The sequence below is a fragment of the Hippocampus zosterae genome, chromosome 10 (genome assembly GCF_025434085.1).
Source record: "Hippocampus zosterae strain Florida chromosome 10, ASM2543408v3, whole genome shotgun sequence".
In the NCBI taxonomy this organism is placed as follows: Eukaryota; Metazoa; Chordata; class Actinopteri; order Syngnathiformes; family Syngnathidae; genus Hippocampus; species Hippocampus zosterae.
The window spans coordinates 25,521,099-25,538,266 of record NC_067460.1 but is presented as its reverse complement, the minus strand read 5'-3'; the positions used below and the strand labels follow the sequence as shown (position 1 = coordinate 25,538,266).

The 17,168-nt window shown below is 49.8% G+C and overlaps 2 protein-coding genes across 5 annotated transcripts; one reads left to right on the top strand and one right to left on the bottom strand.

Moving 5' to 3' along the window:
* Positions 1-1,704: 1,704 nt before the first annotated feature.
* LOC127608578 (olfactory receptor 146-like) lies at positions 1,705-2,649 on the bottom strand. Its single transcript, XM_052077730.1, has one exon. The coding sequence runs from the start codon at positions 2,638-2,640 to the stop codon at positions 1,705-1,707; it is 936 nt and encodes a 311-aa protein (XP_051933690.1). The 5' UTR covers positions 2,641-2,649.
* Positions 2,650-5,510: 2,861 nt separating this feature from the next.
* On the top strand, positions 5,511-16,582 carry LOC127608568 (post-GPI attachment to proteins factor 2-like). 4 transcript variants are annotated; one of them, XM_052077713.1, is made up of 7 exons: positions 13,009-13,241; positions 13,314-13,421; positions 13,702-13,884; positions 13,968-14,217; positions 14,987-15,093; positions 15,574-15,682; positions 16,039-16,582. In XM_052077713.1, the coding sequence occupies exons 1-7, from the start codon at positions 13,152-13,154 to the stop codon at positions 16,167-16,169; spliced, it is 978 nt and encodes a 325-aa protein (XP_051933673.1). In that variant the 5' UTR covers positions 13,009-13,151; the 3' UTR covers positions 16,170-16,582. The 4 variants fall into 4 exon arrangements, with proteins under 4 accessions (XP_051933674.1, XP_051933675.1, XP_051933673.1 ...); XM_052077714.1 differs by lacking the exons at positions 13,009-13,241; positions 13,314-13,421 and adding an exon at positions 5,511-5,667; XM_052077715.1 differs by lacking the exons at positions 13,009-13,241; positions 13,314-13,421 and adding an exon at positions 6,569-6,591.
* The last annotated feature ends 586 nt before the right edge of the window (positions 16,583-17,168 follow it).

The following is a 17,168-nucleotide window of genomic DNA, read 5'->3' as shown; positions in this document are numbered from 1 at the left end:
TCACAAAAGTTAGCATCTTCTGTGTTGAAGTGAAATTTCAGGATGAAAAGTCATCAACGAGTCTTGGCATACTTACATCGTTAGAGTGGTAAGAAATCTCGGGATGGATGTAAGCTCGTACTTACCGATGTCTCGCCTCAGTATGTACTTGCAGTCGAGCGCTAATTTAGCATTCAACGCTAGTGCAACAAGAAGAAGAAAAGCCGCGTGCGGTCGCTCATTGCGACACGGCGTTGTCAACGAGCGAGATGGTCCGGGTGTGAGGCGCCGCTTTTGTAGACGCCGGGAGATGAGCGACAGGACTGAAAACTCTTTTGGGAGCTCGAAGAGGTTTGGGCTTTGCCAACCTCGCCGACACAACAACAACAACAACAACATAGCGACAGGAGATGAATCCGTCTCTTGAGGATTTTTCATCTGTCGGTCTCTTTGCGTGTCCACCTAGCGGCTTACATGAGCTACCCATCGATGAAATTCACCCATCTAACCTGCCAGTTTCAGTATTGACCGCAGCTGTAATTCTGTCTGTCCATCTATGGAGCTGTCTATCTACATATTTGTCTGTCATCTTTCGATCGCTCTCTTGTTGATCAGGTTGCCCTCATTTTTAATGTGAGCGGGGGAGGGGGTGGGGGGTGGGGGGGGGGCCCAAAGACTAAAACGAGAGACAGATTGTTTTATTTTTGGGGACGTCAAGTATTATGATGATGCAAGTCGACTTGCATCACCCGTAATCACACGAGTGTCAAAGGGCTACACAAGCCTACATTTGACAAATATTAGCGGTATCCAAAGTGGGTGACTCAAAATCTCGCTCAGAAGGCAGGAAAAAAAAATACATCTTCAAATGGGGCCCACAGGAGAAATGGGTTGTATTTTTTATTTTTTTTTATTTCTAGTTGTCAAAATTCAACATCGACAATGGCCCGGGGGGGCTAAAACACACACACACACACACACTTACACTTTTATACATGCATTGAAAAACGTATCATCCAAAATGAAATATATTAAGAGGAGGAAATAGTAGAAACCGGAGGCTTTGAAGTAGTAGACATGGCGCGAGTAGAAATTGTACTTTGAGCCGTCAAGATTGTATTGTAAAGTGTCCTTGGGTGTCTTGAAAGGCGCTTATAAATAACATGTATTATTATTATTAATATTAATATTGTCGGTCATATTGGATCGTATTCATGTCGCTGTCGAGTTGTGGAGGCTGAAGTACAATTGCGATGTTTCTCCCGCTTTAGGTTCCAAGAGGAGTCACACGATATTGAGGCGAAAGGAGCTTAGGTGGGCAAACGTTTGAGCTCAGGGGCGGTGCTTCGTCTTTTTTTAATAGTAGGAAATCAGTCATTCTCCTTTTTTAAATTTTTTTTTTTAATTTGCAGATGACATTTATCTTCATCATGCCGTTCAAATTTTGAAAATATGAGAGCAAGACACCAGCCAACCATTGATCAGAGCGAATTGAGCTTGTTTTTCGACGCTTTTGGCACAACTTGCTGTTTGTTCTCTGACAAGGAGCCGAGTTGCAAAATGTCACGGCAGGTGTTTGAGCCTTGAATGGACCCCACGGATTGCCGAAAGCCGACGCGGTGCCGCCGCGGGCGTTCAAATGTTGAGAGCGGGTCAAATTCAATTTCACCGGTTCGGGTTACATTCGACGGCAAAGTATCACGTCCCGACCCTCCAAACGCCGTTTTAGACAAAGACTCGTTTTTTCAAAACCACGAGCAGAGCGTTTCGTATTTCACTGGTGTACAGCCCGTAGACCAGGGGGTTCAGGAGAGGCGAGATGAGAAATATCAACACGCCCATCGCCTTCTGCAAGTCGCCCGACACATTTTGGAACCTGTGCGACAGGATGGTGAAGGTGCCGGCGATCTCGAAGATGATCAGGATGAGCAGCTGAGCCACGCAGGTGTTGACCGCCTTCTTCCTGGGCTCGGTGCGCCCGGTGGCGTCGCACGCCATCAAGATCTTGACGTAGGAAAAGACCTGGACGGACAGGCTGAGCGCCTGCACGACGGCCGTGCTGACCAGCCCGACGACGTTGTTGACGGACGTGTCGCCGCACATGAGCTTGAGCAGCGAGGGGTTGTCGCAGAACACGTTGGCGACGTCCGAGCGGCAGCGCCGCAGCCCGGACTGCAAGGAGAAGAGCGCCGTGATCAGGACCAAGTCCAGAGTCCACACCGCGGTGACGACGCCGACCACTACCCCGGGGGTCATGACGGTGTTGTAACGCAGCGGCATGCAGATGGCCACGTAGCGGTCGAAGGCCATGGCGGCCAGGATGAAGAGGATGCCGCCGCCGTACAGGTGCAGCAGGAAGGCCTGGAGGACGCACAGCGGGTACGGCGTGCGGTTGCTCTCGGCCACCACGCCCGCCAGGACTTTGGGCAGCATGGCCGTGACGCCCATCAGGTCGTTGAGCGGCAGGCTGAGCAGGATGAAGTAGACGGGCTTGTGCAGGTGGCGGCGCAGCGCGATGGCCGCCAGCAGCGTCACGTTGCACAAGACGCAGAACAAGTAGACGAAGATGCCCGCCAAGAAGATGGGGTACTTGCCACCCGGCGGGACCGCAAACGTGGCCAGGCTCACGTAGGCCGTGGCGCCCGCAGACCCGTTTGACATTTTCACAGTGACACACCCGCGACCATCGAAGTGGATGGGGAACGGGTTGAGGGAGCGTGAGGAGGAACGGAGGAGGGTCTCCCCGCAGCCTGCTTTTAATGCAGTCGCCGACCATAAACGGGTGACATCACCGTCCTCCCCCGGGATTATCGACTTGTTTATCCGAGTATCTGTGACAGCGGCAAAAGCCGGATTGCTTCGATGCCTTACCTTGAGGAAAAAAATAACTGGTTCTGAAATTTGGTTGCAGTCTCTGGTGGTGTCGCGGCACAAGCTGCCGCCGGTGAACAATTTCCGGCCACCGCCCCAATACCGGACCACCGCCGGTCCCGAACCGGGATAAAAGAAATGAAAATAAAAGGTCCAAACTGCGGCCCGGTAGTCCAGTGGTTAGCACGTCGGCTTCACAGTGCAGAGGTACCGGGTTCGATTCCAGCTCCGGCCTCCGTGTGTGGAGTTTACATGTTCTCCCCGGGCCTGCGTGGGTTTTCTCCGGGTGCTCCGGTTTCCTCCCACATTCCAAAAACATGCGTGGCAGGCTGATTGAACACTCTAAATTGTTCCTAGGTGTGAGTGTGAGTGCGAATGGTTGTTCGTTTCTGTGTGCCCTGCGATTGGCTGGCAACCGGTTCAGGGTGTCCCCCGCCTACTGCCCGGAGACGGCTGGGATAGGCTCCAGCACCCCCCGCGACCCTAGTGAGGATCAAGCGGCTCGGAAGATGAATGAATGAATAAAAGGTCCAAACTGAGCCACTCGAACTTTCCATCCATCCATCAATTTTCCGATCCACTTTTATCCTCACAAGGGTTGCGGAATGTTCTGGAGCCTACGCCGGCCGTTTACGGGCAATAGGCAGGGGACACCCTGAACTGCTTGCCAGCCAATCGCAGGGCACACACACAGAGACGAACAACGCTCACACTCACGCCTGGGGACAATTTCGAGTGTCGAATTAGCCTGCATCCATGTTTTTGGAATGCGGGGGGGGGGGGGGAGTACCCAGAGAAAAGCCACAAAGGCACGGGGACGACATGCAAACTCCGCACAAGGAGGCCGGAGTCGAATTCCAACCTTGCCAACGTGCTCACTAGTTGACTAGTTGAAAAAATTCAAGAGCCTATTTTGTCCCCCCCCCAAAAAAAAGTATTAGCGACTACCAGAATTACGTCAGCCTCAGTACTGTCAAAACACCTTGTTATTATTAATGAGTTCCTTTGGGAGTGATGCAGATATTTATTTTTGTTATTAACTCACTGCCTGGCATGCTAATTACTCCCTGTAGGCTCCGTCTCATCTCCCGGGCGCCAATGACGACGCCATTTGTTAGTGTGTTTTAACGACGGCCCCCAGTGTGACCCCCCCTTGTTTGTTTTGTTGACTTTCAACTGTGTCAATGTCACAAGTTGGAATCGAAGCGGCGCTCTGGGTGGCCACTTGTTTTTTTTGCCTTTCGCTCGCAACCGTGAAGAAAAGCAAACGATATTTCAAAAGCGCGTACCAAACAAACGGGAGGTATCCGGATCAACACGGCACTTATCGATCCGCAACGAGGTGTCGCGTTTCCGGTCAATGTAGCCAACGGCGCAGAATGAGGGACCCGAGTCGTCCCAAAAGACATCAAAAGTGGACGGCTGAGCCTTTTTGTTGATATCTCGGGGAAATGCGTGGCGCTAATTGAATCGTTCAAGGGGTCAGGGAGTCCTCAGGGAACTGTTGCGCACGGTTAATGGCCACAAGGCGGCAGCGATTAGGACCCTTTGGAACGGACTAATTGTGTCTTGCCCCACCCTTGAGACCCAGCGTGGACACTTCAGATCCTGAGTGGTCCCTTTATTAATTGGATAGCAAATGGCTACAAATCCTTTGGCCCTGACAGAGACCCTGAGGGAGGAGTGCTTATCGGTCGCCCAGAGAGCACGGAGACGCGGAAAACATTTCAGACTGACGGGAACAAGTGACAACATTTTAATGGAACTGATGTTCAAATTGTACGCGACGCACGGACGACATTTGGTGGCATCCCTTAACGCGCGACTCCACCAAAGCGACGGGCGAGGCGTCAGACGGCTTTGCCCATGATGAGAAGACTGATGAAGAAGGACCACATGAAGAAGCGGTCCAGGACCTTGGCCACCTTCTTCCACTCGCCGGTCCTCTTTTGAGTGGCCCGTTGCTCCCTGTAGCAGTTGGCGATGTACTCCACACTCTACATGAAACCGACATTTCATTGGATAGGTTTACATACTTTAAAACTACAGCTTTGGAGGGAGGGGGTGGAAGGGAGATTGTCTACTACATGGTATTACTAATATGGACCCTAATGCAAAAAAAAATAAAATTATAAATTAAAAATGAAATAATTTCCGAAAACGGTGAATGTAAATACAAAGTGAAACAGAATTAATAATCTAAACAACTATTTTTTTAAAAACTTTCTATCAAGAAAATATTGACAAGTGCCCCATATCAATTGCAATCTTTTTTTTAAATACAGTCCCGACGCGCGCGCGCACACACGCAGAAAAGAGCCTTACCTGTCAACATTGAGACACAAACAAACAAGCACAGTAAACTTTGCATTTCCGATCGTTTCATGCAGCTAAAAGCGGTCAATCTCCGCGATCATTTGAACAATTCCAGATACATACACAATAATGAACTTAGATGACAAAAAAGCGAAATGACACGAAGCAGGCTTCGTGGACTGTATGCTTTAGCTTCGTTTCACTTTGTGTGCGTTTGTGTGTGGAACGGGACAGCCCGGGGAGGCGGGGCAAAGTGCCTATGACGTCAGCTCCCTCACGTCGTTTGTTGGCTTCAGCACCGCGGAGAGCTTAATCGCCCCCCCCACCCCCTGCCCCGCGAAAAAAAAACATCCGGACAGGATGAATCGACCACGTAACGCGTGATCCGAGGTGTTTGGGTGCGCGCGTGCACCCCCCGCCCCACCCCACCCGCGCGTGCACGTCGTGGGTTGGTTTGGCGCTGCAGCCGGCCGCCCCCCCCTTCATCTCCATCGACGACAGGCTCAGGAGCGGGTGACAACGTGTTCTTTTTTTTGTCGCGCGTGTGTGCGTTCATGTTTTTTTTGTTGTTGTTGTCACGCAATGGCTGCCATCTTTACTAGGTCATTTCATTAGGAACACCCGCAAAAAATGATGCTTGGCCGAGATAATACCGTAATAATCGTCAACGGCTGGTTTCATATCGTGGCTGGGGAACCTGTGCTGTTGCATCATACTGCGGGCGTATTGACACAGTGGTAATGCGTCGGAACAGCGTCGCGTCCGACGAGACCACAAAAAGAATCGCTACACATGACCGATGAGTGTTGCTCGTTGCTCAGGTGTTGTTGCCCTCTAGATTGATGCCTGTTGCAATCTGTGACGTCAGATCTTGAACAGAACGAGTCATCGAATACCATTGGACGTGCACCTGTTCGGGTTCGCAAAGAGATTTTCCAGACAGCCATGAGCATCATTTCTAAAATCAGAGTTCACGACAGTCTTTGAGTCGCCGATCGCCTTCGGAGGTTCTCCACGAAACTCATGACCTGAACTCGTGACTGGGAATGTCAATAGAGATGCGCTGAAGACGATGTGATATCACCCGGTTACCTGCCAAAGCGTTCAGAGTGGGCGTGGCTCACAGATGACATGTTGTTGTTGTTGACATTCTCCCAATACCAGCAAGCCAATGCCCGTCGCACAGTACGTTCCAGTTCAACCGCTCGACGGCCCGCTTTTGGCTATCGTGCGTGATCTTGCGTTCCAGTGCCAGTGAGCTCACCCCCTCGGGTGTCATGCCAAACCCCAGCTGTGTGCCGTCGGGGCTTGATCCAGAGCTACGTGGGAAAAAACATTTTCTCCCCGAATCTCTCCACGGATCATACTTGAGGGTTCCGAAGTGATAAAGATCCGATTGTGAACAAGAAGGAGCCGCACGCAAAGGTGAGCGAGTGGAACTGCTTCCTCATTTCAGTCTTTGACGGATCGCCGTCGTTTAACTTCACGTCCGGTCTTTGTCTAAATTGTTTCCGCGCAATTCACGCGTCTCGAAAGACGTAGCATTACAACGGATTGCGCGTAACTCACCCAACTGTGCAGCGGCCATCTTGATGGAATTCTCTTTCACCGCTTAGCTGGAAAAAGCTTCTTCGTAAACATCTCGCCTGGATCACCGTCACGCACTTTATTTCGGAGTCAGCCGGTCCTCCATCGAGCGACTCCAGTCGGTCCAAAATGCCGCTGCTCGGCTAACTTGCTAACTGGAGCACAGAACTGCAATTCTGATTCTTAATGGAATTCTCTTTCACCGCTTAGCTGGAAAAAGCTTCTTTGTGAACATCTCGCCTGGATCACCGTCACGCACTTTATTTCGGAGTCAGCCGGTCCTCCCTCGAGCGACTCCAGTCGGTCCAAAATGCCGCTGCTCGGCTAACTTGCTAACTGGAGCACAGAACTGCAATTCTGATTCTTGATGGAATTCTCTTTCACCACTTAGCTGGAAAAAAGCTTCTTTGTGAACATCTCGCCTGGATCACCGTCACGCACTTTATTTCGGAGTCAGCCAGTCCTCCTTCGAGCGACTCCAGTCGGTCCAAAATGCCGCTGCTCAGCTAACTTGCTAACTGGAGCACAGAACTGCAATTCTGATTCTTGATGGAATTCTCTTTCACCGCTTAGCTGGAAAAAGCTTCTTTGTGAACATCTCGCCTGGATCACCGTCACACACTTTATTTCGGAGTCAGCCAGTCAGTCCTCCATCGAGCGACTCCAGTTGGTCCAAAATGCCGCTGCTCGGCTAACTTGCTAACTGGAGCACAGAACTGCAATTCTGATTCTTGATGGAATTCTCTTTCACCGCTTAGCTGGAAAAAGCTTATTTGTGAACATCTCGCCTGGATCACCGTCACGCACTTTATTTCGGAGTCAGCCAGTCAGTCCTCCATCGAGCGACTCCAGTCGGTCCAAAATGCCGCTGCTAGGCTAACTTGCTAACTGGAGCACAGAACTGCAATTCTGATTCTTGATGGAATTCTATTTCACCACTTAGCTGGAAAAAGCTTCTATGTGAAAATCTCGCCTGGATCTCCGTCACGCACTTTATTTCGGAGTCAGCCAGTCCTCCATCGAGCGACTCCAGTCGGTCCAAAATGCCGCTGCTAGGCTAACTTGCTAACTGGAGCACAGAACTGCAATTCTGATTCTTGATGGAATTCTCTTTCACCCCTTAGCTGGAAAAAGCTTCTTTGTGAAAATCTCGCCTGGATCACCGTCACGCACTTTATTTCGGAGTCAGCCAGTCCTCCATCGAGCGACTCCAGTCGGTCCAAAATGCCGCTGCTCGGCTAACTTGCTAACTGGAGCACAGAACTGCAATTCTGATTCTTGATGGAATTCTCTTTCACCGCTTAGCTGGAAAAAGCTTCTTTGTGAACATCTCACCTGCATCACCGTCACGCACTTTATTTCAGAGTCAGCCGGTCCTCCCTCGAGCGACTCCAGTCGGTCCAAAATGCCGCTGCTCGGCTAACTTGCTAACTGGAGCGCAGAACTGCAATTCTGATTCTTGATGGAATTCTCTTTCACCACTTAGCTGGAAAAAGCTTCTTTGTGAACATCTCACCTGGATCACCGTCACGCACTTTATTTCAGAGTCAGCCGGTCCTCCTTCGAGCGACTCCAGTCGGTCCAAAATGCCGCTGCTCGGCTAACTTGCTAACTGGAGCGCAGAACTGCAATTCTGATTCTTGATGGAATTCTCTTTCACCACTTAGCTGGAAAAAGCTTCTTTGTGAACATCTCACCTGGATCACCGTCACGCACTTTATTTCGGAGTCAGCCAGTCCTCCTTCGAGCGACTCCAGTCGGTCCAAAATGCCGCTGCTATGCTAACTTGCTAACTGGAGCACAGAACTGCAATTCTGATTCTTGATGGAATTCTCTTTCACCGCTTAGCTGGAAAAAGCTTCTTTGTGAACATGTCGCCTGGATCACCGTCACGCACTTTATTTCGGAGTCAGCCGGTCCTCCTTCGAGCGACTCCAGTCGGTCCAAAATGCCGCTGCTCGGCTAACTTGCTAACTGGAGCACAGAACTGCAATTCTGATTCTTGATGGAATTCTCTTTCACCCCTTAGCTGGAAAAAGCTTCTTTGTGAAAATCTCGCCTGGATCACCGTCACGCACTTTATTTCGGAGTCAGCCAGTCCTCCTTCGAGCGACTCCAGTCGGTCCAAAATGCCGCTGCTAGGCTAACTTGCTAACTGGAGCACAGAACTGCAATTCTGATTCTTGATGGAATTCTCTTTCACCGCTTAGCTGGAAAAAGCTTCTTTGTGAACATCTCACCTGCATCACCGTCACGCACTTTATTTCAGAGTCAGCCGGTCCTCCCTCGAGCGACTCCAGTCGGTCCAAAATGCCGCTGCTCGGCTAACTTGCTAACTGGAGCGCAGAACTGCAATTCTGATTCTTGATGGAATTCTCTTTCACCACTTAGCTGGAAAAAGCTTCTTTGTGAACATCTCACCTGGATCACCGTCACGCACTTTATTTCAGAGTCAGCCGGTCCTCCTTCGAGCGACTCCAGTCGGTCCAAAATGCCGCTGCTCGGCTAACTTGCTAACTGGAGCGCAGAACTGCAATTCTGATTCTTGATGGAATTCTCTTTCACCACTTAGCTGGAAAAAGCTTCTTTGTGAACATCTCACCTGGATCACCGTCACGCACTTTATTTCGGAGTCAGCCAGTCCTCCTTCGAGCGACTCCAGTCGGTCCAAAATGCCGCTGCTATGCTAACTTGCTAACTGGAGCACAGAACTGCAATTCTGATTCTTGATGGAATTCTCTTTCACCGCTTAGCTGGAAAAAGCTTCTTTGTGAACATGTCGCCTGGATCACCGTCACGCACTTTATTTCGGAGTCAGCCGGTCCTCCTTCGAGCGACTCCAGTCGGTCCAAAATGCCGCTGCTCGGCTAACTTGCTAACTGGAGCACAGAACTGCAATTCTGATTCTTGATGGAATTCTCTCTCATCGCTTTGCTGGAAAAAGCTTCTTTGTGAACATCTCGCCTGGATCACCGTCACGCACTTTATTTCAGAGTCAGCCAGTCCTCCTTCGAGCAACTCCAGTCGGTCCAAAATGCCGCTGCTTGGCTAACTTGCTAACTGGAGTACAGAACTGCAATTCTGATTCTTGATGGAATTCTCTTTCACCGCTCAGCTGGAAAAAGCTTCTTTGTGAACATCTCGCCTGGATCACCGTCACGCACTTTATTTCGGAGTCAGCCAGTCCTCCTTCGAGCGACTCCAGTCGGTCCAAAATGCCGCTGCTATGCTAACTTGCTAACTGGAGCACAGAACTGCAATTCTGATTCTTGATGGAATTCTCTTTCACCGCTTAGCTGGAAAAAGCTTCTTTGTGAACATGTCGCCTGGATCACCGTCACGCACTTTATTTCGGAGTCAGCCGGTCCTCCTTCGAGCGACTCCAGTCGGTCCAAAATGCCGCTGCTCGGCTAACTTGCTAACTGGAGCACAGAACTGCAATTCTGATTCTTGATGGAATTCTCTTTCACCCCTTAGCTGGAAAAAGCTTCTTTGTGAAAATCTCGCCTGGATCACCGTCACGCACTTTATTTCGGAGTCAGCCAGTCCTCCTTCGAGCGACTCCAGTCGGTCCAAAATGCCGCTGCTAGGCTAACTTGCTAACTGGAGCACAGAACTGCAATTCTGATTCTTGATGGAATTCTCTTTCACCGCTTAGCTGGAAAAAGCTTCTTTGTGAACATCTCACCTGCATCACCGTCACGCACTTTATTTCAGAGTCAGCCGGTCCTCCCTCGAGCGACTCCAGTCGGTCCAAAATGCCGCTGCTCGGCTAACTTGCTAACTGGAGCGCAGAACTGCAATTCTGATTCTTGATGGAATTCTCTTTCACCACTTAGCTGGAAAAAGCTTCTTTGTGAACATCTCACCTGGATCACCGTCACGCACTTTATTTCAGAGTCAGCCGGTCCTCCTTCGAGCGACTCCAGTCGGTCCAAAATGCCGCTGCTCGGCTAACTTGCTAACTGGAGCGCAGAACTGCAATTCTGATTCTTGATGGAATTCTCTTTCACCACTTAGCTGGAAAAAGCTTCTTTGTGAACATCTCACCTGGATCACCGTCACGCACTTTATTTCGGAGTCAGCCAGTCCTCCTTCGAGCGACTCCAGTCGGTCCAAAATGCCGCTGCTATGCTAACTTGCTAACTGGAGCACAGAACTGCAATTCTGATTCTTGATGGAATTCTCTTTCACCGCTTAGCTGGAAAAAGCTTCTTTGTGAACATGTCGCCTGGATCACCGTCACGCACTTTATTTCGGAGTCAGCCGGTCCTCCTTCGAGCGACTCCAGTCGGTCCAAAATGCCGCTGCTCGGCTAACTTGCTAACTGGAGCACAGAACTGCAATTCTGATTCTTGATGGAATTCTCTTTCATCCCTTAGCTGGAAAAAGCTTCTTTGTGAAAATCTCGCCTGGATCACCGTCACGCACTTTATTTCGGAGTCAGCCAGTCCTCCTTCGAGCGACTCCAGTCGGTCCAAAATGCCGCTGCTAGGCTAACTTGCTAACTGGAGCACAGAACTGCAATTCTGATTCTTGATGGAATTCTCTTTCACCGCTTAGCTGGAAAAAGCTTCTTTGTGAACATCTCACCTGCATCACCGTCACGCACTTTATTTCAGAGTCAGCCGGTCCTCCCTCGAGCGACTCCAGTCGGTCCAAAATGCCGCTGCTCGGCTAACTTGCTAACTGGAGCGCAGAACTGCAATTCTGATTCTTGATGGAATTCTCTTTCACCACTTAGCTGGAAAAAGCTTCTTTGTGAACATCTCACCTGGATCACCGTCACGCACTTTATTTCAGAGTCAGCCGGTCCTCCTTCGAGCGACTCCAGTCGGTCCAAAATGCCGCTGCTCGGCTAACTTGCTAACTGGAGCGCAGAACTGCAATTCTGATTCTTGATGGAATTCTCTTTCACCACTTAGCTGGAAAAAGCTTCTTTGTGAACATCTCACCTGGATCACCGTCACGCACTTTATTTCGGAGTCAGCCAGTCCTCCTTCGAGCGACTCCAGTCGGTCCAAAATGCCGCTGCTATGCTAACTTGCTAACTGGAGCACAGAACTGCAATTCTGATTCTTGATGGAATTCTCTTTCACCGCTTAGCTGGAAAAAGCTTCTTTGTGAACATGTCGCCTGGATCACCGTCACGCACTTTATTTCGGAGTCAGCCGGTCCTCCTTCGAGCGACTCCAGTCGGTCCAAAATGCCGCTGCTCGGCTAACTTGCTAACTGGAGCACAGAACTGCAATTCTGATTCTTGATGGAATTCTCTCTCATCGCTTTGCTGGAAAAAGCTTCTTTGTGAACATCTCGCCTGGATCACCGTCACGCACTTTATTTCAGAGTCAGCCAGTCCTCCTTCGAGCAACTCCAGTCGGTCCAAAATGCCGCTGCTTGGCTAACTTGCTAACTGGAGTACAGAACTGCAATTCTGATTCTTGATGGAATTCTCTTTCACCGCTCAGCTGGAAAAAGCTTCTTTGTGAACATCTCGCCTGGATCACCGTCACGCACTTTATTTCGGAGTCAGCCAGTCCTCCTTCGAGCGACTCCAGTCGGTCCAAAGTGCCTCTGCTTGGCTAACTTGCTAACTGGAGCACAGAACTGCAATTCTGATTCTTGATGGAATTCTCTTTCACCCCTTAGCTGGAAAAAGCTTCTTTGTGAACATCTCGCCTGGATCACCGTCACGCACTTTATTTCGGAGTCAGCCAGTCCTCCTTCGAGCAACTCCAGTCGGTCCAAAATGCCGCTGCTTGGCTAACTTGCTAACTGGAGCGCAGAACTGCAATTCTGGCCTCGCCTCACTGGCTCCCTGTACATGTCAGAGTTCATTTTAAGATGATTTTCTTTTGTCTTTTAATCTTTCAATGGCCTCGCTCCACCTTCCGCATCTGCCCGATGTGGACCGGACGCTACTCGGAGGGAGGTTGAGTCTTTTCTGTTTGGAATAATCTTCAGTGAAATGTTCAACGAGCCGTCCATCTCAAAAGGCGTCGTTGCTGTTGTTTGGCTTTCAACTGGGCGCACGTCTCATCATAACGCTGTCGACCGCGTTATGATGCATGTCGGCTCTTTTCTTGGGCGGCCGATGTGGCGCATCACAGCTCACGCATCAGAGTGACATCAAAGTAGCGTTTGCCCCACTCCTTGGCTGCACTCTTGTTTTTGCGGAGGGCTTTAGCTCAATGTGTAATGTACGTAGTGCTGGCGTTTGGTTGAAACCTCCCATGTCCCCCCCCAACAACCCCCCATCGCCGCCTCTATTGGTGGCCGCTCTTTTAGACAAATTCCGGAGCAATAGAACGCGTTTAGCTTGCGTCTTTGTCACGATGCAATCTTAATGATTGAACAAACATGCTCTTTTATTTTCATTTCTGGTTCTCGGACAAACGATGGTTTTCCCCCGTATGATGAATCCGCCCGGCAACAGCGATATTTCAATAGGAAACTCTCAAACGCTGAACTCCAGCGTGAACATTTTGGTAAGCTACGCTACGTCGCCGAAAAAAACGTGGCTCGCCCCGCGTGCGAACCAAGTGACGTTCCATTTTCAGTTCGTAGGCTTTGACATGACGTCACTGCAGCCCTTCCGGGGAACGGCCGCCGATGTCCAGGAAGGCTCACGAAAGTGGTTATTGCGGCATTTCACCGCCTTGTCGAAGGTCAGGACTCTGCGCAGGCTAGTCAAGATCATCCATTTTAATCACTCGCAGAATTAATCTGTCTGGGGGGGGGGGGCGTTAGACCAGGTGTTGATCATGTCACAGACGTTTGCAACCCGGCAGGTTGAAAAAAGGTCAGTTGACGCCTTTGTGGGCCTGATGACCGGCTCCCGTTTGTCGGCAATGGAAGCGGCTCCTCCGTCGCCATCTAAGGGCAAAAGTCTGCCGGTGCGCTTTGGCGGAGTTTTGCATTCCTTTTCTGTCTCTGGCCTTCCCTCAGGGGCAGCAAGCGGGAGCCGCCATGATTTCGGGCACGTACGGCAACGAGAAGCCCCTGGTGATCCGCGTGCCCTTCATGACGTGCGCCCTGGGCATCGTCTCCCTGCCGCTGATGGCCCTGGTCACCTGCGTCCTCATCTCGTCCATCTTTCACTTTGAGGACTCCACGAGGACGCACTGCCACGTCAGTCAGTCAGACCGAGATGACATAAACGTCCCGTGCTGGCCTTTGACCTCGTCGCGCGAATGGATTCCTTTCCTCGACAGGTTCCCAACTACCTGCCGTCCATCAGCGCCGCCATCAGCCTGAGCCCCGAGTGCCACATCTGGCGCTTGTGCGTGGGCCTGCACTCGGCGCCCCGCTTGCTGGTGGCCTTCGCCTACTTCAAGTTCTACAAGGTGCGCTTCGCCGCCCGCCTGCCCGAGAGCGCGCTGGCCTACCTCAGCCTGGCCTTCTCCGTCTCCGAGAACCTCGGCCTGCTGCTGCTCACCTACGTGTCGTCCAGCGAGACTTACCGTGAGTACTCCGGGGGGGTTCGTGTGGCTCTTGCAGCACCCAAAGGGTTGCACGGGCTCCTTTCGGCTGCCCAACGAGGTTCCGTACCCACAGGATGAACACCCGCACCTTTTCTAAAGCGGTGTCGCACCCATTTGGCATGCGGGTTGTTTCAACACACCCACTTGTCCTGTTAAACATGTGCAACATCCACCCTTTTCCTTTCGCCAACCACACCTGTACTACTGTACACCCACATTTTAACCCAAGTGTATTCTGTGGGTGTGTTGCAACACCCACACTTTTCTTATGGGTGGGGTGGGGGGTTGCACACGTTGGGGAAAGTCTTCCCACTCCCATGGGTAAAAAGGTTCCGTACCCACATTTTAACCCAAGTGTGTTCTGTGGGTGTGTTGCAACACCCACACTTTTCTTATGGGTGGGGTGGGGGGTTGCACACGTTGGGGAAAGTCTTCCCACTCCCATCGGTAAAAAAGGTTCCGTACCCACAGTTTTAACACAAGTGTGTTCTGTGGGTGTGTTGCAACACCCTCACTTTTCTTATGGGTGGGGTGGGGGGTTGCACACGTTGGGGAAAGTCTTCCCACTCCCATGGGTAAAAAGGTTCCGTACCCACATTTTTTGAGGAGGACCGTTGCACCCATGCGGGTGTGTGTTCAACCCCCCCCCCCCCCAACATTCCATACATACGGAGCGCAAGAAGTAGCAAATGTTTGCAGGTGTGCCCCTTTCTTTAACGCAAGCGTGGCCTTCCCCTTTTCCGTCGTAGTTGTCCACAAGGAGGGCTTCGTCCTCTTCCTCCTCAGCTCCTTCGCCTACATGCTCATCACGTGCCGTCTGTGGAAGGCCATCAAGAGGTTTTCCTTGAACCCCGAGGTAAGTCGCTCCTGGCGGCGCACCTTTTTCACACCTGGCGCCAGCGTTTCATTTTGTTCGTGCGAGCGCGCGCTTCATCGCTCCGTTTCAAATCAACTTTCTGATTGAAATCAATGACGTACAAACGGGCCGACTGTTAGCAAGTAAATAAATGAGATTGAAGTAGAGGATGAGACGGGACACAAGTAACAAACATCAACATGTAACATCAAAACAAGGTCATTCAGTCAATTCATTTGTTCTTACTTGGAAAAATAATAATTTTTAATTAATTTTTTATTCAAGAAATAATGGAACAAAGTACTGTCGGTAGGCTAATAATAAGGATTGCCCCCATCCAAAGCATTTCATGCGCTTCCCTCAAGAGTGAGACGTGAGTGTGACGACTCCGATCTAATTTCACTGTGTGGTCACCATTTTTGAACAGATGATGATGATGATGGTGATGATGATGGTCAATTGTTTTTATCATTTTCCCAGGATGCCAAATCCCATCACTGGAAAGTGCGTTTACTCATCCTCAACTTGAGCTTCTGCGCTTTTGCCACATTCTTTTACATCAAACACAACTTGTACTGTGAGTCGGGGAGTAAGTATGACATCATCACGCCGCCGGTCCGTTTAGTATTTTGGAGAGAATTGTTTTTTTTTTTTACAGTTCAAATGACATTATTTGGAATACTATTTTACATGTAATTTACGAGAGTTAAATCAGTGCCAGTGTGACATGCTACGCTAGCTGTAATATTTCAAGTCGGTTGTCCGGAGAGGAAAACAAAGAAGCTATTTTTCAATGACGCGAGGGAATCACTTTTTACTCCAGCTACATTGTGCCTCGGGATAACTCGATTTTACACAGCATGTTTCTGTCCACCAATTCTGGAATGGCCCATTATTACAATTAATAGTTGACTCCCCCCCCCCCCCCCCTCACCCGACCCCCAGGTTACACATTGTTTGCCCTGTTTGAGTATCTCATCGTCTTCTCCAACATGGCCTTCCACATGACGGCGGCGTGGGACTTCAGGAGCCACGACGTGATGGTTATTTCCTGCTCGGAGCCGAAGGACTTCTGACTAGAGACTTCCACCAAGAAACCCCCTCCCACATGTGAGGAGAGGACATAAAGTAGATGCACAGAAGCTGGAGAACGGATGCCAGCGTGCCAAGATGCTTAAATGTTCCTCGCTCCGTTTTATTGGTGACGTGCATGAACACGGCTGCTTGTTTTGCTTACTTGTGCGGGGAGAGACTCAACAGTAAGTCAAATGGCAACAGCTGATTTGATCGCAGTGTGCCAAAGGGGCAGCTCTTTAATTGAGCTTAAAAAAAAAGTATTAAACAAAATCATATTTATTGCAGAGCGGCAAGAACAATGTTATTATTTATTGTAAATTGTCCTGGAGCTGCCATGATTGCTTTGATTTTTTTTTCTCAGAAGAACATTGTTCTCTTGAAGAGGAAATAAAAATGACTTTAAAAAACAAAATCTGAAAAATATTGACTTTTTTATTTTGCATCTCAAAGAATATTTGTGGTGTAATATAATTTGTGTTGAATGTCAAATTTAAACGTAACCACCATTTTAGGTTGTTATGAATTGAATGACATTTTCCAAACGGGAGAAGAAATGACACACTAATCCTTTTCATTCTTTTTCAAAATGATTACTTCGCACACAGATGACGACTCGTACACAAATTTGAAAGCCACAGTTGTCCTCTTAATGTGTAGAAATGTTACAGAGCAGGGAAGGAAGTCGTGGAAATACAAGGATGACAGTCTCTCATCGAGTGCGCTAATTTGTCTTTGTGAGGACAAAACATGGACCCAAGCTGGACATCAAGGCTAGCGAGTCTATAAAGCCACTTGTGACAACATAAACTTAACACTGGTAAACGTTAAAAGGCTAGGAAGCTAGTCTTGCTCAAACAAAAGTATATTAGTTAGCATCGAGTCTATTCGTATGCGTGACGGGTTTGGCTATCAAATGACGTGGCGCGCCTTTCCATACTCAACCACAAGATGCCCCCCTCGAGTTATGCCCTCAAATGAGGTCCATGTGCACTCCGGAT